The 22,077-nt window shown below is 41.1% G+C and overlaps 1 protein-coding gene across 1 annotated transcript in view; it reads left to right on the forward strand.

Annotated features, from left to right (window-relative positions):
* The first annotated feature begins 2,820 nt into the window (after positions 1-2,820).
* Positions 2,821-22,077, forward strand: part of PLCL1 (phospholipase C like 1 (inactive)) — a 179,148-nt gene continuing 159,891 nt past the window's right edge. The window contains exon 1 of the mRNA XM_054277673.1: positions 2,821-3,319. Coding sequence (XP_054133648.1) covers positions 3,059-3,319 — 261 coding nt within the window. The 5' untranslated portion in view covers positions 2,821-3,058. The remainder of the gene's footprint in view (positions 3,320-22,077) is intronic.

The following is a 22,077-nucleotide window of genomic DNA, read 5'->3' on the forward strand; positions in this document are numbered from 1 at the left end:
GGTACAAGTACTGGCTTATGTAAGCTGTGCTTCAGCACAGCTCCAAGACAACTGTATTTTCAGCCAGTTTATGATACAAACTACGCCCACTGAGGAACAATTGTGTGCCTTAAGGATGGAGATGGAGCAAAATGAGTGTAAAAAAATCCACATTAAAATAGATATTGCAGGCACTTGCTGACTTATGTTCAGACAAACACAGAGATATTTTCAACTACCTTACCTTTCTTAGTTTGAGTGAACTCCTTGATTCTTCTCAAAAATCTGTTCCTATCTGAAGTAGGTATGGACAACACAGCAGTGTCTTTGTACAGGGGAATGCATGAAACTGAACATAGAACCTGTTATATACACTTATCACCAACCAATCTTGCTTTCTTTAAACTTTCTATGCAAGCACTTTTACTGTAAAGCTTATTTTTGTCATCTCTCTTTTTTATTAGACATCAAGAAGTATCAAAACCAATTGCTCTTTTCCTTCATAATTCATGGCTCTCTACGAAGCAAAGCAGATAAATGCAGATGCCTCAGAAGCATCTAGAGATGCAGTCAGAAAAACAGACAACCTTTTATTCTTTTCTACAGAAGAATTTAACTAAATTCTCACTTAGCTGTACCATACATAATTCTAAAACCTGTGCATCTTGTGGACAAACAGATAAAAATTACAATTTGCCCAGTGTTCCCTTTAGGTTTGATTTTCATGAAATTTAAAATCTGTAGATTCCCTGTAGACCTTTTCCAGTTGAAGACTTCAGGTGTCAAAGGTTGAAGGGGAGAATTAAAAGGTTTTAAACCTTTGATGTTGGAAGACAATTTGTTTGACAATAAATCTCTCTCTAATCTTAAATGTGTAAAACGTATCCTAGGAAGGATAAAGTTCTTTAGTAAGTTATACACATCTGTCTGTGCAACACACTGGAGAACTTTTGGTAGATGCAGACTTCAGCTATGACAGCACTGTGTTGTTCCCAAATAATTAAACCAATTATTAAATTTGGCATGATTTCACAACATACAGGAAAGATCTGCAACATATTTCTACATGAAGCAATAATTCCCTCTACTAAAACACTTCATGGTAATTACCTTCTCTGTTGTCTTTAAATTAGTCTTCTTAGGTCAGTCTGTGGATACATAATAAGTTTTTTTACTTGGTTTGGGGTGTTTCCCCTCCTCTTTGTTGCACTGACTTGGTATGATATTGTCTGTCTTGTACAATGCAGGCTGAGGTTAAATCCTTCATTCCCTTAGAGTCTGTTCTCTCCATAAATGTTTCTTCAATGTGAATATTTTCAATCTTCTTTTAGTGTTACTTATTTTGTGACTTTTTTTTTTCTCTGAAACAAAGCAAAGTAACTGTCGTAAACATGCATTTTTACCTTTTTAACATATAATTTAGAAGGAAGCTAATGAAAAAAGTTCAGTAGTATCTAGATCTGTCCCTCAACATTTTTTGGTGTTGAATATGATAAGTGCCTCCATACCCTAGACAGACGTTGTAGACCTTTTTAAACATGGAATTCTAAATTTATATATGTTATGTGTGTGTATGTATATATATATATATATATATATATATATATATATATATATATATATAAATTTCGCATCCTTTAAGTAGCAATTATGCCCTGTAGCCAGGCATTTGCTAGAAGCTAATGACTGGTTAAGGTAAGGAGATTTTCTTTTATTCTCTTCCTTAATCCGTGACTGTCAACAGGTGCCAAACATGTTCATTAGGGAATTACTTTAGAAAACAGGGAGAAATTAATATTCCCGAAGAGCCTGACTAATTTTAAAGCTGATAACTGTAATTTTGAATAGTCCTACATCCCCAGTGACCATCAGCTCGCCCAGCCCTACCCGTTCTATTTTCCATCTCACTGTATAATCTTTACTCACTTCTTTCCTGGGCTTTCACCCTTGCTGCACTCCACCCCACCTTTCCTGAGGTGTCCACGTGGATAATCTCATTATAACTAAATACGCCCTGAAGAATTACAAGGGACAGCAGCACCACGCCGGCACGAACCCTTCCCAAGGCTGCCCTTTCCCTGAGGCTCCCGCTGGATCCCCGCACCGGCACCGAGCGGAGCCGCGGCCGCCAGGGGGCGCTGTCGGCCCTGCCAGCCGCCGGCCCGGGGCTGTGAGGGGCAGGGCAGGAGCGGGACCGCCCCGGGCCGGCGGCCCAGAGCGGAGCGAGCGGAGCAGCCCCGCACAACCTGCTTCGCTTTTGGCTCGTTTTTAAGAGGCGGAGGAAGCCCAACGTGAGTCTTCGGCGTCTTTTGTGAGCTGTCTCTTACGGCTCGCATCCACTCTGCCGGCCCGCCGTCAGCAGCCTCAAGGTGCCCCTTACAGCCGCAGCCCCCACAACCGGCGCTGGCAGCGTCCCCGTTCCTACCACGGTGCCTCCTCTCGGTGCTACCGCTGCAGGGTATTTAACCTAAATCACCCCTTCCACACGCTGCTTTTACCCCGGCACAGAGGCAGCCCAAACCTGCCTAAAACACGCGCGGGGAAGCATTCCCGCGGCCGCCCCGGCGCACGAACGCTCCCGACAGGCAGCCCCGTCCTCCACAGGGCCTCTTCGTCAAGGCCGTGGCGGGGGCGACCAGGTGTTACGAGTCCTCCTCCGGCGCCCCGGCCGCCCCCCGCGCACCGCCCCGACCGCCCGTCCAGGCGTCCCGCGGGCACGCCCCTCCTCAGAGCCATTGGCTGCCGCTGCGCCGCCGGGGGGCGGCCGCGCCGCCGATAGGCCGAGCTCGCCGTCCGTCAACATAAGCCCGGCTCCTGTCACAACAGCGCGGGGCTGTGGCCGCACTTCCTGCGCGCTGAGCGCGTCCCCCACCCCGCTCCTCTGGCTCCGCGGAGTTCCCCGCGGGCACCCTCCGCCCCGGGGACCGACATGGCTCCTCCGGGGAGAGTTGGCGCTGCCGCCGCCGTGCCGTGAGAGGAGCGCCGCGGGACGCCGTCCGTTCCTCCGTCCGTTCCTCCGTCCGTGTGACTCCCCCGCCCTCTCAGCACCCCGGAGAAGTTGACACCGCTCGGCGGGGCGATGGCAGAGGCTGCTGGCGGCAGAGAGCAGCCGGCGGCGGGCCGTGCTCCTCCCGACGCCGCTTACCGTGCCGAAGAGGAGCCCGAGCCGGCATCCCTGGACGCCGGGGGCAGGAGGCGGGAGCGCCGGAGCGGCGTTTCGGCCGTGGGTACCGCGGAGCGCTTCCCCGGCGGCAGCCTGGGGCCAGCGGCAGCGCCCGACCCCGACTCCTGCCTGCTGGAGGCGGCCAAGGCCACCCCGCGGAGGAGCAGCATCATCAAGGTGAGGCTGTGCCGCGCCGCCGCCAAGTTTGCGCGAGTCCCGCCGCCGCGTTACCCAGGCTGAAGCCGCCCTTCGGTGCGTCCTGCCCGTGGGAGGGGGCCGGGGTGGGCAGAGGGGCGGTGGGACCCCTCCAGGGTCGGGCTGCCCGCACCCCCGCGCAGGTGAAGCCGCCGCGCCGCGCCTCTGCCCTGCCCGCGGCGAGCAAGGACGGCGGGGCCGCGGCGCCGCCTCCCCGGAGCCCCCGGGCAAGGTGCGAGCCCGGCCCGAGCGGCTCTCGGGGTCTGTGCTGGGGCGCAGCTCCCGCCAGCGCTCAGAGGGATCAGCGTGACCCATGGGGCAGCTTCCCGCCGAGTTGTAAAGTTTTTGTATAGCAGCTCGTATCTGTTCTTATTTAACATTGATGAAGTACCTGGAAGGCAGAGTAAATAGCTTCTACAGCGCTGGCTTTCTTAGTGCTTGAGCGGTAAAATATGCAGTGTCACAAATTAACAGAAGGTGTGTTTGGAGACGGACTGTAGTACAGGTTGTTGCGGAGCAGCACCGGGTGTTTAGCATCTTTAATGTGAAATTAACAGGCCGGGCGTGACCTTAAAGCCTCCGCCTTTGTTATTGTTTGGTAAGGAAAATGGTTTTATGATTATGTTGATTCTTCTTTTTTTTCCGGCTTAATTTTTTTTTAAATGAACTCTGTGGTTTTGAATTAAATGGCATCTCCTTGCAAGTGTGTAGGCTTAATCGTCAGTTTCTGGGGAACCGATGAATGAAATCTCCTGGGCGAACTAAATTTAGCATATGGCCACACGTGATCCTCTTGTTAGTAATTTGCACTTGGAAGGCATGGGGAGAACAGCGGAAAAGAAGACTTCTCATCTGTAAATGTGTGAAGGCGCTGGCTAGAGCTCTACCTTAATGCTGGAAGCTCAGGACGCATGCTTAGCTCTTGCAGCTTAATATGTCTATTCAACGGGAGAACAGATACGCGAAATACTTGCTTTTTGCATTTTAAAGCTATAAACGTTCAGAGGAGACCGAGGTGGTTAAATGCAAAAGAGTCTCGAGGGTCCTTTGTAAGTTTCGCGTTGAAGTATTAACCCATTAAGTTCAGCAAAGAGTTAAGGTTGGGTTTAGTTTTGTAAAGACACCCACTATGTCTTTACATGGGAATGCTTTCAGTCTGAAGTTGCATAAATGTAAAAATGCTTTGCTAAATCAGGACCAAAGTTCTGTAACTGTACTGCTAAGGAGATGATATTTTCTCTTAGAATTGTGTGAAGGTTTCAAAAATTGAAAATACACAGTCTTGAATTTCAGTTAAAAATGTATCATTATTTTTACAGACTATACCAGTTCCATGTGGTAGATGTTTTAATGTCATAAACGATGTATAATTGTCAATGACTGAGTAGCATTTTCACTACTGGTTGCTAATTGATATTGATAATGTAGCACATCTGATAATGATCAGCCCATTAGCACATAGTGCTAACAATCACTCTTCTAACTGGAGGAAGTTCCTTTAGACCTATCTCAGGATGGTGTTTAGAAGGAGAAAGATTCCTGACAGAGGTAAGAATGTATTAATGTTCTTATACAAGGAACTGGTAAGGCCTCATCTGAAATACTGACTAAAGTCAGTTTCCTGTGCTTAGGAATGATGTATTCAAACTGGAGCAGATCCGTAGAGGGACAGCTAGGATGGGCTGATAAGGTCTCTGGAGTGAACACTGTATGAGGGGGAAAATAGATTTCTTGGACAAAAGCAAAGGACTCTTATGTGTAGACTCAGTCTGGAAACTAGAAAGTTGCTCTGGGCCCTGTAAGGGTTTGGAATGATCTTTTGATAGGAGTGGAATGAAAAATACCATTAGTAGTCTTAAATTTAATTGTTAAATAGATGGATAGCAGGTGTCTGAACTTGAGAATTCACAGGCTGTGAATCTCTAAGGTACAGTGTTGGGACCTCATAGAGAGCATTGCATTTCTTTTCCCTCAGGGTTGTCTCAGTGGTCTATGAACGTGTTTGGAATCACAGATCACAGTTTTCCATTGGCATTGTACTAGGAAATGCTATTAACTTGGGGTAGATATTAAATGATGTATTTGTCAGTGTTTTCAGGAATTTCTAGTGTATTAGGACATATTCATCAGGTGTTAAATGTAAATTTTAGTTTGAATTAAGATAAAACCCTCCAACTTCCATTTTTTTTTCTTTTTTCAGGACTTCAACATGCAGGATTTCTGCACAAGCATTATATTTTACAGGGAAATGAATTTCCTTATGATTTATTATATTTATTTTACTCCAAAATATCCATATGTTCATATAAATCTACAGTCAAAATAGTATTCCATTGCTTCCTCTAAGCTGATCTTATCTGCTGAAAAATGTGACTTAAGAAAGCAAAGGAAGTTGCACAGTAAGGACAAGCTCTTACTCTGCAGGAGTTGAACATTCTTGCTCTGTTTTCCCATTTATCTCTCAGCTATTTAAAGGTGTACTTTAAACATGAGTGGTCTTGCTCAGTTAAGCAAAAAAGTTAAAATTTTGTAAATTTAGATGGTCAAAGTACACTTCTAACAGCATTTTTTTCCCCAGATATCTTTTGGAACTCTGCAAGTCTCAAGGTTAGCATTTGAGAGTTCAATTCCAGTGGAAGCCAGAGTTGCTTACATTGGAGTGTTCTGGCACCCACAGTATAACTGTGAAGTACAAAGGCTGAACAGGGACTTGCTTTAAAAACCTTCCCTGCAGCAAAATCCACTTGGCATATATTGCGAGTAAAATATGAACCCTTCTAAATAATCTTCAGTGTGTTCATGTGCTCTATATTTGGCTTCAGTAACAAGAGAACTCATTTATATAAAAAGAACAAAGTGTAGCCAGAAAATTGTTATTCCCATTTTGCTTTGCTGATGTTCACAGCTTTGTAGATTGAGGTAAATTTCATGAGAAATAGTTGTAGCTGTTCTTGTGCATTAGGTTGTTTCAGTAATGTGCGTTAGTTGGTTTTTTTTTAGGTTATGTGGTTTGGTTTTGTGGGTTTTTTCCTAATGCAAGGAAGAGGTAAGTGGTCTTACTGCAGAACTGGAGCAAGAAAGGGAGTTTGCCACGAAGAACCTGAAATCATCAGGCAAGAATGCTTGGAGATAAAACTAGAGAAATGGCAAGAGATCATAGAACTTGACCTGTTTTCTAGGAAGTCTAAAGATGGAGTATGTATTGACTAAATTATTTGCAAAGTGTGTTTTGTGTGGGTTTGTTTTTTTTTTTTTGGTTTTTTTTTTTTTTTTTTTGTTGTTGCTTGTGAATAATCCAGGCCCAGCTGTTTGCAAATAGAATAATAATTGGAACCACTTTTAGGCCAGGAGAGCAGAAGACAGTGCTTGGAGAACTGGATTTCTGCTTTTTTTGCATGTAATGTTTTGCAAGCCTTCCTGTGTGGGGGGGGTCTAAACAGAGTAAATGGATGTTGTTTTCCTTCTGGCACATTCCTTCTGCCATTGCCATGTATGAGCACTTTAATAAATGAGTAGGAAGGCTGTGTAATTTGTTATGTAATGCTACTGAAATACTTTGTAGCTTTCTACCAAAATATTTCTCTGTCAATTCTTATCAGGCATCTCTCTCTGCTTTGTTTGCATGCAAGACAAACTTTTGGGATCATGTGTTTGTTTTCTTCCTGGATCTTTGTTTTAAGATACTGTAGCAGATAATGCAGCAGACTGTGCCCATGAAATGAACTTGAAGTAGCAGCTGCAGACTCTCTAACTCAGAGACTTTAACTTCAGTCACAGTAGAGCTGTGACTCCTTTCACTGAAGTTCTTCCAAAGGCTATTTGCCTGCTTCATGTAGAGATTTCTTTTCCTTTAAAAGCTGGTTGAGTTGTCCTTGCTTATAATACACCACTAGCCTAGGAACTGCAAGTTTTATTTAGGATTTTGCAGTTTAATTAATCAGTGGAAATGTATCAAGATAGCCAGCTGTCTTATTTCAAGACTTGTATTTATGTTTGTGATGTTCTCAGTTAAAAAAAAACCAACTCTGTAATGAAAGCAGTGAGGCTTAGTTTCTTTCAGTTTGTTCTGATGTGTGGTGACAGAATTCAAGTATTTTAAATATGCACCACATCTGTCTATGCAATGTAACTATTTAAGATTGTTTTCAGAAGACAGTTTTTCAGGACTGTAATGATTCTCCAGAAGCTTTTACATAGCTTTTTGTTGTGTAATCTTGCATTTAGGCACTTGCTGCTTAATAGTCTTGAACTATGGCTATGTGAAATTCATTAAAGCTGATAAACTACTTGATAGTCCAATGCTGATTTTATCATGAATGCATTCTTTTATGGATATGTACCAGAAGGAAAAAAAGGAGAATACCTAAGTTGAGATTACATTAAATAATGTGGTAGAGCCTAAAAAGGCATTTAGAAGGGCCAGAATGACACATCTATCCATGCAAAGACTGCTATGAAATAGGAAATTCACCAGATAGATTTTTACCAGGAAAAAGGTAACTGGTGGGTGATATTTTTATGTATGTCAATTCCCAAACATTGTGGAAAACAGGGAACTGATATTCGCTCCTTTCACAGAATGTGAAGTCAGGGAAAAAGCCAGTGGCAGTTCTTTAGCAGCAGGTTGAAAATAAATGACAGTATTTCCTGATGATGTGAGTAAATCATGCACTTTACAGCCCCAGAAATCTGTGCAGTCAGACATGTAAATGGGTTTGAGCAGGTTTGAAATGACAAATTGATGAAGAGAGCCTCACAATGCACCAAAGGCATCTGGCTTCGAAAGTTCCTAAACTACAAGTGCTGGAACTGTGGGAAGCCGCAGCAAAGAATTGACCACTCTGTACTTCCTTGCTGCTTATGTGTCTCCCCAGGCATGTACATCTCTTGGGATACCAGCCTAGGTTGATCTTTATCTAACTCAGTATCTGTTAAAAGAACTCAAATGAATTGTGAAGAGACCCAGGAAACTAGTTTCTATTACTGCTAGTACAAAATTTCCATAGAAATTAAACAATCTTAGAATCTTCTTTGTTAATTTAGTTATTTAGAATTAATGTTTGCCACCTTTACAGAAGAGAAGTGGTTTAAAGATATTTTTTGGATTGCGGTGGCATAGCTGTTTATATTTTCTTAACACTGCACCTCTATTCCATGTACCACTGTTTTTCCTTAAGCATCTATTCAATACAATTTTGGACAGAACAAATACTGGTTATAGACCTGCTTTTGTCAAATGAGTTATAGCCAGTAATTAGGATCAGTGAGGATGGGCAGTTTTTATTTGAGCTGTTGTGTTTATCACTGGCGCACATTCTCATGGGAGGCGGTAGGCATTTCAGACTGGTGTTGGACTTCCATCTCTTTCCTCTTTTTTTCTCAAAGCAACATCAGTAGATCCAGTATAGCTGTGCCTAAGTTGGTAACACTATAGTGAGAAAGCTTGACACAAAAAATTCCACAAGACCTAAGCCTATCAATAGTAATTATCACAGCAATGGAAACCACTATATATAAAATGATTCAGGTGCCAGATTTGGGCATCTGGGTCTTGGGAAGCTGTCCTAAAGGCTCATCTGACTAAAAGTCTTCTAAAAGTTAATGGGTGCCTTTACCCTGACTTGTCTAAATGTTACTGCTTGAAAAATTTTAAACAAACCTAAACAATCTACATCCAGGCCAAACTGCTTCCTTTGAAGTTTATAGCAAAAATGTCTGCTAACTATTCTAGTAGTAGTCCAATTTCTTGGTTTGGTTCCACTTGGTACATGATGTAACACATGACCAGTGATCTCAGTGAACATGTGGGTACAGATGGACAGAGCCTTGTGTTTGGGGTGTTTTTCCATACCAATTCATAGGAGGCAAAGTGATTTGAGTGTCTTGCGCTGGAATTACTGAAAGGTGACCTTTCTGTAGGATAACAGCAAGTCCAGTGGTCTGCAAACACAAGTTCTGGCCGGTTTTTTCAGGAAGTTGTTTGATAGGTTTTCTAGGTAAGAGGTAGGAGCTGTTAAGGTTGGGAGTAAGAGATGAAGTTGGTGATACTGGTTTAAATTATGTGCATAAAGACTTCTGTGCAGAAGTACACAAATTATTAAAAATAATATTCTGAAGTAATGAGGCTGGTGGACAGTGCAGTGGCAGAGGAGGAAAGCTTTCTATTGCTTTCCAAATATGTTAAGCAGCTGTTAATAAAATTAAGTTTTTGTGTGGAGATGCAAATCCTGTTTCTCATGCTAAGATTTTATTCATTTTGTAGTTCCACTGAGATCATCGCCATCTGTAACAAAAATGTTTTAATTGAGTTAATGGTATATTTTTTTTTCTGTTCTTCCCTACAGTAGATGTGAAAATGTAGGCAGTTACTGTAGAACCAATAATACATCTGCTGTGGTGAACCATTTAGCTGGTTTTTCTTGTGAACTTAATCAACATATTTGATAGGTTGGTGTAATTTCTGGTAATACTGGGTGATTTTTTGAAGATATGAGGAAGGATGATTAATATTACTTTTAATAACACATGTATTCTAATATTTTTTTCTTTACCTAATGTGACTTGAAGGTTTTGACATGCATGATAATTCAAGAATTACTCAGACTTAATTAAAAAAATAAGTGCCACAAATGGCTAAATGCCTTTACTAAATGCTAACAAGTTCTGAGGACTCATAGTGATCTTTGTATGGTTTGGAAATGTACTTACAACCAAAGTCTTGTTCTTAAATCTTTCTGTATCATAAATATTCTGGGGTTTGAAGCCTACTTATGTAGAATCCTGCTTTCTGGAAGAGTCTTATGTCCAAACTTTGCAGTTTTAAGTGATTATTAAACCCCTTTCTAAAATGTGTTCAAATTGCTGAGATTATTGTAATATCTTCATTATGAATATCTTCAGCTGTGGTTCACTGTTTAGTGTGTATTTATTAAGTTGAAAGTCTCTGACCATTAAGACTTTGTACTGGAATCAAACTGAGGTAAAATATTCCTCCTCTTCCAGAGCCACTTACATCAATGAAATTAGCCTTGGGATTATTATTTGAGGCAGCATGCATCAAGTAATGTTATCGTGGGATGCCTATTTAAAGGTGTATCTCAGTCTAAAAGGTAACTGATACCAAAGTATTACTGTACTGAGGGGATTTTGAAAAATAAATTTCTAGCTGTAAATGTGTACTGTGAAGACTGGATTCTCCTCCTGAGTGGCTTGCTCAGGGGTGTACTGACACACCATGTTTTGGATAATCCCAGTTGAAACAGCTACAGAAAGCATTCATTAGAGTCATATTGAATTTTCTCCAGAGGCTCTCCATCCTACTGGATCCTGGTTGTCCTTCAGGTTGACCCATGTTATGCTGCTTTGGTACTCTTTGAAGAGGTAAAAGGAACATGTATTTGCTGCCTAGTTCTTTATTCAGAGATTTGTTCACAGTGGAAATGTGTTTGAATACTTCAAAGTTGTCATACATTGATTTGTGTGGGTGTAAATGGCTATAGAAGATGCAGAGTGGTTGGTAATTAGGACTCAAATCATCATTGTTCAATGGATGCCTGTTTTGGTAACTGGGATTCAACTTCTGAATGAGCAATAAGAACATCAGTTGGAAATCTATTCAGTATGAAGCTGGCTGCTCAATTGCACACCTTTCAAATAAGTCTAGAATCAGGTAAAATGCAGTGCTCAGCATTTACTATTTTGTGGACCCAAAGTCTGTTAAGCTAATGTTGAATGGTGATTCTGCCAGTCATTTGTACCTAATTACCTGTATTGTGCTAAAAACACAGGGTATTTTTAATTCATTAGGTGGGTTTGATGGATTACTAATTTGTTTTGCTTGTAGACTATGAAAAGATTTAATGCTATTTCACTCTTCCAGGTAGTTTGGAGGGTAAATACAACTAAAAAGGGAGTTTCTTAAGTAAAATGCAGGGTGCACTTGTTGTGTGAGATGCCTGCTGCTCATGGAAATATCTATCTTGCTTTTGTGTAAACTGGTGGACTTTTTTCCATTTTGTGTTGATGCATCTTCTAGAGAGTGTGTCTGCTTAAAAACCAAACCAGAAGAGCAAGCAGCCAGACAAAAGCTTCTGCCAGGAGTATTGATGAAGAAGATGCCATGTATTTAAGAAATTCTGTTATATTGGGTCCTACTGCAGTCAATGCATTTTGAAGAGTAGGTGTGCTTTGGAGACTGCCTGAGAATGACAGCTACACCATGCTTGCAAGAAAAAGGCAGGAAGTAAATAGCAATAAGAGGTAAAACTCCTTGATCAGGAATCAGACTCTAGTGCTTGAGTGCGCCAGAAAAGCCACAGGCCAGAGCAGGGTGAGAGCATGTCTAGAAGCTCAAGTGAAATTCAGAAAATTGGATTATATGTAATCAGAGTGTTGCTGAGAGCACAGCTGTCACAGGGAGCAGGCAAGGCTGAAATAAAACCAGGGAGTCTGGCTTGGAGGTTGGGCACTGGAGTCAGGAGTAAGCCAAGGGTGCACAAGCAGGACAGGGGTGAGGTGGAGGACCAGGACTTGGGGAAGAATTTTGAGCGCAGCCATGGGGATCACATTTACAGATGCAGCTCTGAGCTCTGCTGCAGGAAAAGTCACACAGGACAATAGCAGTTTGTTGCCTGAGCTGGGTTGCTCTGGTTTTGTGGTCATTTGGGCATGTACCATGGTAGAAGTGTGTAGGGACTGGCTGCTGAATGATGTCAGCTTTGGGGAACCTGGAAAAGGGCACAAGGTGGCTGCCAGAAGCCAGAGGGTTTTTATGCCACAAGCATTTATGGCAGCTCTGGTTGAGAGAGCAGTGGGAGGATGATTGAGGGCTGTCCTGGTCCTGCTCTTGTCAGCTTGGTGGTGAATATTCCTTGCATCTCTCCTCTTAAGTGAGGATTGCTGCCTGTTTGGGCATCACCTATTAAGCTTTCCATACCCCTGTAGCATTTAGGCAAGCTTACCACTGAACTTTAATATCACTGTGTTGTTTTAGTTTTGTTTTCATTGTTGGGATGATTTTTTGAGAAAGTAGATGATCTTGGTGATTCTGTCAGTTTTAGCCTACTTGCATAGAAGAAGGAGAAGAATAATTTTTACTTAATGTTAATGTATTTTGAGTCCTAAGAGAAAAATTATGGGCAATGCTTACCATAAATGTAGATGAGTTCTGGGTTCTTGCATTTAATTTTTTTATAAGCTGTAGTTTTGCTTGAAAGATCCATGTGAAATTTTTTTTGTTGTTGTTCTTTTAATTTGATTTTATAACAACTTCCATGAATATCTGATTAGAAGTTGCATTTGCTCACCTAGAGGGACTACTGAACTCTGAGCAAGAGCTGTCAAGAGAAAGTACTGTGAATGGATTACTTTAAGATCCTTCCTCTTTTTCTGAATGAGATTATGTAGGAGGTTATTGCATTAATTTAGCAAATGTAATAGTTTAATAAAAGTACTATATTCCATTGGAGTATGACACACCTCCAGGCTACCTCATGTAAATACTGTCATAAAAAATTATCTGAGTGCTGGCTAAAAAATAGATGTTGGAATTCATGCAACATAAGAACAAAGACTTTCTGCAAACATTTTGTGTTCAGAGGTAGATGGAGCCCCTGTCCCCCAGAGTGTCTGGAAGCAGCACAGCCTTCATTGGGAATGGAGCCTTCATGTGCTGGAGCCAGCCTTGCTCGGTGGGTGACGCAAGCCTTGGCACGGGGGTAACGACAGGTTTGTCCTGGGACATACCCATGGATGTATCCTGAAGGAAGGCTTGTCTTCCAGTGTTATGTAAAATCGGTTGTATTTGTGTATGATTTGGAAATGCAAGTTATGGCGTTCACTTAGCTTGTGAATTTCTTCCTCAGTGTTATGATTCACAGTGGCAGTTGCTCCCTAAAGCAATGCAGATTTTCAGTATAAACACAGTTTCTGCAGTCTGAAATCAGTGGCAATTTTCCCATTGCCATCAACGGAGGAGGGATTGGATTGAACACAAATAGCCAATCACTAAACCCTGTTATTTTACCTCACAATTTTCTTTTTCAGACTTCAAAATGTGGTTAATTATGTTATGCTGATTCTACTTTGAGCGAGGCAAGGTTTGTTTGGCAAAACTGTACGACTTTAAATATCAGCACTAATACTGCTGAAGAATGAATTTTGGGGGATTATTTCTAGATAAGCTGTTCTTATTAGAAGCACAAAAAAGTTTTTATTAGAACTGAGAAATAAATAGATTACTTAACTCACAGCAAATACATTTGTTTGCTTGGCAGTGCTGTGGAGGCATCTGTGTGCTGGATGCGGGTTTACAATTCTGTTCATATTCAATACTTCTTTTTGCTACATCCTTATGGATGAAAAGGAGGTACTCATACACTGTAGTGAGGTACACTACTTTGATGGACAGGGCTAGTGCTTAGAAGTGAGTGATTTCAATGGGCTGATCCAAATCTCTGTTTGATCTTGAGATCAAATTGGAGTCTGTGGCCTTCAGAACATTCTCCTGATGCCCTTGTCAGAGGAGTGTTCCCTGCAGCAGTACCTTCCCACTTTGAAGACTTGAAAAAAATTTTAGCCATTATAACTACTTAAATTATTTTACATTCTCATGCTGAGCATAGATTACATAGATCAGTCCAAGGACCGTGGTATTTTCTTGCAGAAGAAGCTGGGCTGCACCAGTAGCTGGGGGAGGATAAGTAAATTGTTTGACTTGGGATAGTGAAATGTGAGTTAAGCATCTTGCTTTGCCTAGGCTCAGGAGCTCAGGGAGGGGCATGGGTGTGGGGAGCAGGTCAAGCTTAAGTGATAGGAAAAAAGGTTGGTTTAATGAGATGAGGTTAACATCCTCATTTGCATTGAGCAGCGAAAGGCTGTAAAGATGCCCCCATGCGCTGTGAAATGCTGACATACAAGCACTTGTGATAAAATCTTGTGGCTTTGCCCAAAGAGCTCACCTTTCTGAGGGCTAATGGCCAGTATCATGTTTAGGTGTGAGCTGGGGCTGGAGGGGTGATCCTGTTTACCAACAAGAGGTGAGACTGAGGAACAGGGAGCATGTTAAACAGGGCAAGGCAGAGCACAGAGCTGAGATGTTGGGAAGCTGCACCTTGTACCTGCTTGTGGCAGTGCCTGTGATGTCCGGGGAAGAGAGCAATTTTGTTCCTTTTGAAATTATCAATACTTAAATCCTGATAAATAAAAAACCCTGGAGCGTAAGAGCACACTCTTATCCTGTATAGCAGTACCTTGCTTTCCCAGTATGGAGCACCACGCATTTTTCTTAGCTTACTTAAGAAAACTGGTGTAAAGCTGTTGCCTGGCTTCCACACAGCCCTGCTCTGCAAAGAGGAAACTGTATCTCACTTCAGAGCAGCTTTTAACTTCTCCAATGATACACAGCTCTCAGCTTGAATAAACAGCTAGCTATATCCTACTGCAAGTGCATTTGGCATAGTTTTTAGAAATTTGAGGATTTGAAAGGAACACTGTGGGCACAGTGTTCTGTTCACCAGGAGAAGAAATACCAGCTTTTCTAACCTAAGAAGATTGCAGCATTTTCTATGTGTTTTGAACAGTAGTGAGGCAAAAGATAGGACCCTGCTGAAATCCACCATTGGTGGGGTATAATCTAGAACTTTATATTTCATTTGAAATACCATTTCATTTGTTTATTTATCTGTACACCTACTCAAGGATCGCAGAATGTCTCTAGCTTGTGTTGTGGCATATTGCAGCCAGGAGCACATATTGCACAGTTCTCCAAATACTACTCAAGGAAAACACTGAAGTGTTTGTGTCTGGATATGTGTATGCTCTAAAGAACATAGTTCCCACTTGCTCAGTTTATGTTCTCCTTCATTTATGTATATACTTTGCATGATAGTAGAAATTCACAGAACATGTTGAATTGACTTTTGATGCCCAAAATTTTGCATTATCGTATCATTTTGGCAGTGGGAAATTATGGTGTTTTTTCTTTGCATGAATCCAGGAACTGAATGTGGTTGTTATTGGGAGATAGAGCTTCTTTTCAAAAGGAAGAAAAGGCCATTTAAATTCAGTATTGCAGCAGAAGTATGTGAATAAGAAGGTCAAGTATGGTTTACATGGCTAAATTACTTGCATGTATTGGAAATATTTGTTTCCATCTCCTACTCTTTTTGGTATAATGTAAATACAACTTGGAATGGTTTATTTGAAAGGTTTTAAAAAAACTGTATGGACAAGTCTCAAGTTTAGAACTGGTGGTCATCAGGAGGTAGCTGAAACTGAAGCTGGTACTTGAGTGCATAAATTGTAATTTACATTAGGTCTTAATTAAAACAAGTTTCTGCGTGGTCAAAGGCCCCGGGCCCGTTTCCTGTAAGATGGTGATGAAAATAAGAATGAGAACAACCAGGGAATGAAGAAGACCAAACATTGCATCCATAGATTGATGTGTGTGCTTACTTACAGCCTGAGCTGGTGTTTTCTGCAAAAAGCTGCTGTGGCAGGAAGAGAGGTGCACACTGACTTGTGCTGCTGTGGCAGACTGAGATGCGGAGCACTCCTCTTGCCAACAGAATTGCTTGGACAGATGTGTTGCAGGCCAGAGCTTGTGTCTGTTCTTCTGGCATTGTGTCTGTTCTTCTGGCCTGCTACGCCAAAGTAGGATTTGGTTTGTATGGTTCTTAGGTAGAAAAGACTAATTGGGAGCCTTTGACAAAGAGCTTGGTATCCCAAGTGAGTGTTACCTTTGAGTGCTGGATAGTGGGAGTTAGAAATGAATGCCATCTTTCAGAGTAGGACCAATGAATGCCCCCAGCAGAAAAATAGCAGTTACTGGTGGGGGGATAGAATGTAAGAAAATAAAGATAGTGCAGAAGGCAGTCTCACACCTGAGGAGTTGCAGCTGTACCAATCACCAAAGATTAGGAGGAGCCCTGCCCTTAACAGGCTGCAGCTGTGTCCCGTGAGGATGAGTGCTACAAAAGAGTGGGTGAGGAGAGCTGCTGGAGTTTGTTGGCTGTGCTGGGAAGAAGTCAGTGCTGTGAGGAGATGACCATGAGAAATCAGCAGGAAGGTATGGAACTTCTGCAATAAGATGGCAACAAATGGATTCTATCCCTCCAGTTACTTGCAGTTTGGGTGGGGCAAATTGTTGTTTGGTCTTCCTGGCTGTGTACGTAAAAGGTCAGCAAGACAGTTAAATTAATAAAATAATTTGTGTGGTGGTTTTTCTTTGTTGTTTGTTTTTGGGGGCTGGTTGTTATGCCTACCTGTATTTTAGTGGTTGTTCAAAATGCATTTTTTCTTCATTAATTTTGTACGTTTGTAATTAGCAGCTGATAGCTGAATCCATGAGGAGCATTTGGGTATAACCTTGTATTGCCCCTTTGGGTTTATTATGCTCCAATAAAGTAATTAATGGATGAATGCAAATATGAAGTTAAATTATATGAAAGAGTAATGTTGTAGAAGGGATGCAAACATGCTGCATGTTTGTATAACTTAATATCATCAGTTGCTTCTCAGGTGACTTGGCTACCCATTAATCTCTACACCAGATTTTGTTGAGGTACAAAATTTGAAGATTTCCTCCCTCTTTCATGTTTTTGAAAATACAATGGGTTTTGTTTGCCATTTGGTTTGGCGCTTTTTTTTGTTTATTTTGGTTGGTTGTGGGTTTTGTTTTCTTTTTTTGTTTAACTTTTTTGTTTTTACTGTTTTACTCTTGCATATATGATATGTGTTTTGGTTGCTGTATAAAACATTTTACTACATCAGGAAGGTTTTTGGGATACCTGTCATGCTTGGATGAATGGGCTGTGGCAGTTCAATTGCAATTATAATTTTAAATCCTTTTTAAAAAAGGCTGGAGAGGCTAAATTCAGAAGCATTGGACTCAAGACATCAGGGAGGTATTTAGCATCCTTCTGGAAAGACCTGAGATGGCTGGACCCATAACAGCTGTTAAATGAGCTTCTAATGGTGTCAGATGAGCACTAAGAACCAGAGAATGCCAGGCTTCTCTCGTTTCTGTGATGATTTAGTGCTCAATAGCAGTAAAATAATCCAGGCAATGCATCAGGGAGAATTGCTGCTTTTCTCAAGTGATTCTTTAACTTTCAAGATAAGCTTCATGGTGTTTCCAGTGATAATAATGATTAATGCTTCCTTTGCTGTTGACTGCTCTAGGGTTCGTTTCTTGGTAGTTTATATACTATAGGAGAAGTTTAGCACTGTCTCTCCCAGCAGGTCACTTCCAGCCATGCCTAACTGCTTAATTAATTAAGTCATTACGATAATGGATTTGCAGTTGGTTTTACAAATCTGTCTGAGTGCCTTCTTCCCTGAGGACACCGCTGTACCTTGTTCTGAGAGGTGTGAAAAGCAAGAAGAAAAGTTTAACTGCCAAATAACTGCACATAGGAGCATTCAGAGACTTGGAAGAGAACAGCTCAGGAAATAATTCCATGCTCCTGCTCGCTTCAAAGTATGTCCTGTGTTGTGGAATGGTTACTTCTAGGGGGAGGACTGGCTGAAAGAGAAAGCAGAGCTTGAAAAATATTGGTGGAAGGACCTTTCCCATGTAATCCTGTATAAATAATCTGCTGGAGAAATTGTTACTTGTGTTAGTTACTCTATGCATAGAGCCAAAACACAGGGAAATTCAGGATGGTGTTGGAGTATCTATTACTTGCAAAATACAGGGAGGTACAGGATAGTATGGAAAGATGTATTCATACAGACAGCCAAGGCTTGTGGTGGACCTACAAAATCCTTCCCTTGGACTGGGGCAGTGAAGGGGGGGAAATGGAGGGTCTCATGAGCCCAGTTCAATTTTTTTCATAACATTTTTCCTGTAATTTTTTTTTTCTGTAAGCTAGAATAGTTCATGTGTGAAAGCTTCATCCTGGCTAGCCATGTTTTGTCCATGCTGTGACGCCAGTGCCTGGTGTAAAAAGTCAGGAACACAGGAGCCTTGCATGTCTGAATGTGTCTGGCAGCTTGGGGGAATAGGCTGGATGTGTAGAGCAGGGAGCAGTGCAGAATGCTTGCAGTGGAACCTAATGTGGCCTTGGGTAAGTATTTCTAGTCTTTGACAGAGGCTGCTTGCCATTTTTAAATAACTGCTTTACCTTGTTTTATGGCCAGATACCTTTGCTCTTGCCTGTTCTTTTTTTCCCAATCTTATCTTGCCACTTAAAAATAGTACATTTTATTTTACTCCAAAGCAAACAGTCATCAGTTAATGGCAAAGATCATTAATTACGTTGTCAGGTTAGAAAATGTATATCTGCTGTACTTTTTCTACATAATCATGGTATTTGCTCTCTATGTTGGATTTAAATGTATTCTGCTTTGAAATAGTTTGCAATGTGATCACTGTTTTGCAAATGTCTGGAAAAGCCACAGCGATGGCGCTCAACCTCTGAATATTTGCTCAGAGTTTTTTTTATTTTTGCCCCCACTTGCTCCCCAGCATAACCATGTTACTATGAACTCAAAATCTGCTCCTTGATCTTGGTCTGTGGCCTTGCCTATACTGGAAGACAATTTGACTAAAGAAATAAAAAACACACATAGACATCCAGATTATCAGAAAAAAAAGTTTAAGTTCACTGTCATTGTGATTCCCTGCTAAGTGCGGGCTCAACTCTGAGACGTTTTGACTTGATGCATTTATCTTGTCACTCTTGTATCTGTGCTGTCCCTGAGCAGATCAAAGCTAAGTATTGACCCAGTCCTTTCAGTGTGTTTGGGGTTCTGCCCAAGATCACCTTGCAGCACCTTGACAACAGTGGGGTTTGCCAAGACTTGCAGGAGTGTTGCACTATGGTGCCAGCACTGGACTACTAAGAATGACAATATCATATTGTCAGCAGGCTTGTTGAATCTCAGTAAGTTCTGGGGGGGTTTTTTATGTTTTTGAAAACTTCTGCTGTATTTAACAAAAGTGAGACAGACCCTTCCAGTGTCCCATGACTTCAGAACATGCAATAAGCTAGATAGTTTTTGCTTAAAAACCAACTTTGGATCATGTAGGAGTTACTGTGTTTATTTCTTTTACCTCCACATTAGTGTTGAAAGTGTTTGTTTTTGTTGCCATGATAACATAGTGGTGAGTCTTTGGTTCATGTGTTATAGTTTCAGAGATGAAAACCCCATCCTTCATGTGTGTTTAAGATTAGATGGTAAGAGAAAGAAAGGTAGAAACTCCCTAAAGACACTATGCAGCACAATAAAAGGTTGTTTACTTTTTTAAATAAGCTTCTTCCCCAAAAGCAGTATGTCTACAATGGTGATTAAGAAGAGTATGCTGGAGAGACAAATGAGAAAGAACAGCAAAGAGATTATTTTACTGAATATGAGAGGAGTCTTTGTTATCGTTCTGTAGAAGGATGAAACTTTTAAACCACTATATGAGAACAGAAATTAATTTACTGTCTTCTTCATTGGGCTTTGAGGGTGTCAGATACCTCTTTTGCATTTGCTGTCAGTGAGGTTAAAGAGGACGCAGTGTCTCTGGTGCTGGGCTGTTGGCTGCAGCCCCAGCCTGCACAGCCACTCTCCCTGCTGGCCGCAGCTGTACAGGTGGGGAAATCAGGGTTTCCTTTGGAACAGCTTTAAACTGAAGTAGACCCCTTTGTCTCAAATATGACATGTACTGCTTTGTGTGACAAGTTATTAGGTACTCTTCCTGCAGCAGTTGGCTTTCAATTTTAGTGTATTTATGTCATGTTCTTTTTCTGCAAGTGGTTCTTCCTTTTTGCATAGGAAGGTGGAGGTTGTGTACATTACTCTCCCAAGCCACGTGAAAAGCTGAGGATTCTTGGAGGCTGATCCTACTTGGTATTCAGCATTCACCTTTTGTTGGAATGTATCCTGGAGCTATTTAGGCTCAGTATTTTTGCAGACTGATGGGGCCTCTTTAGCCTCAGAATTTTTCTTTTCAGTGTAATAATGACACTGGCTTGGCTTCATTGTTCTCAATCGTTTTTCTGAGTTTTTCAACGCTTGAGGCAATTTCACTGTGGTATTTGATTGCTCTCTTGGAGTCTGTGTGTTCTCACTGGGTAGGATACTTTCCCTTTGGACTTGCTCTCCCCTCCTGGAACTGCTTTGGTGTTGTGGTAATTCAGACAGGTCATAAATAACTCTTGACAGAGGTGTTGCTATAAACTGAATTTCTTGGCTATTTGGGAATCCTTGGGTCAGAGAACAAACCCTTGATTGCTAGTTCCTGAAATCAAGACCTCCTGCTGCCACATAGGGAATCAGAGCTGTCTGATATTTCATTCTTTCCTACTCTGCCCTATAGAGTTGTCTCAAAGATTAATTCTGTTGTCTTCCTACATGGCCTTTGGAATTTGCCAGCACCATTAAAACTCCATTATTTTGGAAAGAAGCCCCCAAACGTTGTTATATTCTACAGGTCCTATAAATCATAAGTTTTTACTATGAAGAAAAATACTACCCTGAAAATATTTTCAGAATGAAATTATCTATACTTCAGTGGATAAAGAAAATAACTGAAGGATGCAAATAGTATTATGCTAATCAGTTTCATAGGAAACAATGGCAAGAGCTGTAATGATGGAACAGCATAATGAGTTACTTTAAGCATGTTTTTGAGAAGGATAAAATCATCTCAACCTGCAGTTTTTAGGAGGGGAAATAAACTTTTCTAAGACATTTATTTTGGATACAAACTGGAAAGGACTTTAGAATGATTGCTTCTGTAGCCAAGCAAAACTGGAGACTACTGTTACCAGAAGTCAGCAGTTGTTATTTTACTCAAAATCTATGTAGTTATGCTTTGTTTTTCAAATATATCTTGCTTGATAAGGTTACAACCATGTGAACTGAAGTTTGCTGACTACAAAATATCTACTTCTGCTGCTTTTGCAAAATACTTTGATGTATATGTTACTATAGAAAAGATGCATTGCTTTCTCAAAATTTTTAGACTTCCAGGGTGGCGAAACCTTCTTGTCCCACAAGAGAGACCACCAGGAGAAATATTCTTGGTGTTAGGCACCAAATAGGTGTTATTCTGGATACTGCATGTTATGTATTGGATATAAACATTTATATATCTATATAGCCAGAATATACAGATTCTGAACTGGTAACTTGTTTATTCTCCAAAGATCCTTTTATCCACGAGAAGGTCTGCTCAACAGAAAAACCTTTATTTTAGTGGGTTGTCAAATCTAAATGAGATCTTATTGAAAAAATCAGTTCATTAAAAGGTGTAATTGCAAAGTATATGAACAGCACTGAGAAGAATCTGCATTACTGTAGCCAGGTCTAGAAGGTATAGTGTAGTGTGGATATTAGTGATAACTGAAAATCCTGCAGTTGAGTCTGGTTTAATTTCTTCCTGATGCTTGTTCTTCTGAATGTTTTTGCATATAAAAGCTCTAATATTTTTTTCCAAAGATGGAGAAATATGAGCTAAAACAACCCCCTCCACAGAAAAGCCCCTCCAAGATGATTCTAGTAATGACACAAAACTAGTTAACATATAAATAGAATTCTCAGTTCTTTCTTCCTTTGAAGAAGCAAATGGTGGAGGTATGAGCTTTAGAGCGTATAAAAACCTGTTTGAACTATTACTTTGATTTGCGTGACAGAGGTGTAACTATGGTACTTCTTATGAAAATGTTTTCATAACTAACTTCCTATTACTAATTTTTGCCTCCAGAATGTTATTTAAGGCAATGAAATTCTCAGGTCCTATCTGCAAT

The sequence above is a fragment of the Melozone crissalis genome, unplaced genomic scaffold, assembly GCF_028551555.1.
Source record: "Melozone crissalis strain CALT ecotype California unplaced genomic scaffold, PUWL_Pcris_2 ptg000023l_1, whole genome shotgun sequence".
Lineage (NCBI taxonomy): Eukaryota > Metazoa > Chordata > Aves > Passeriformes > Passerellidae > Melozone > Melozone crissalis.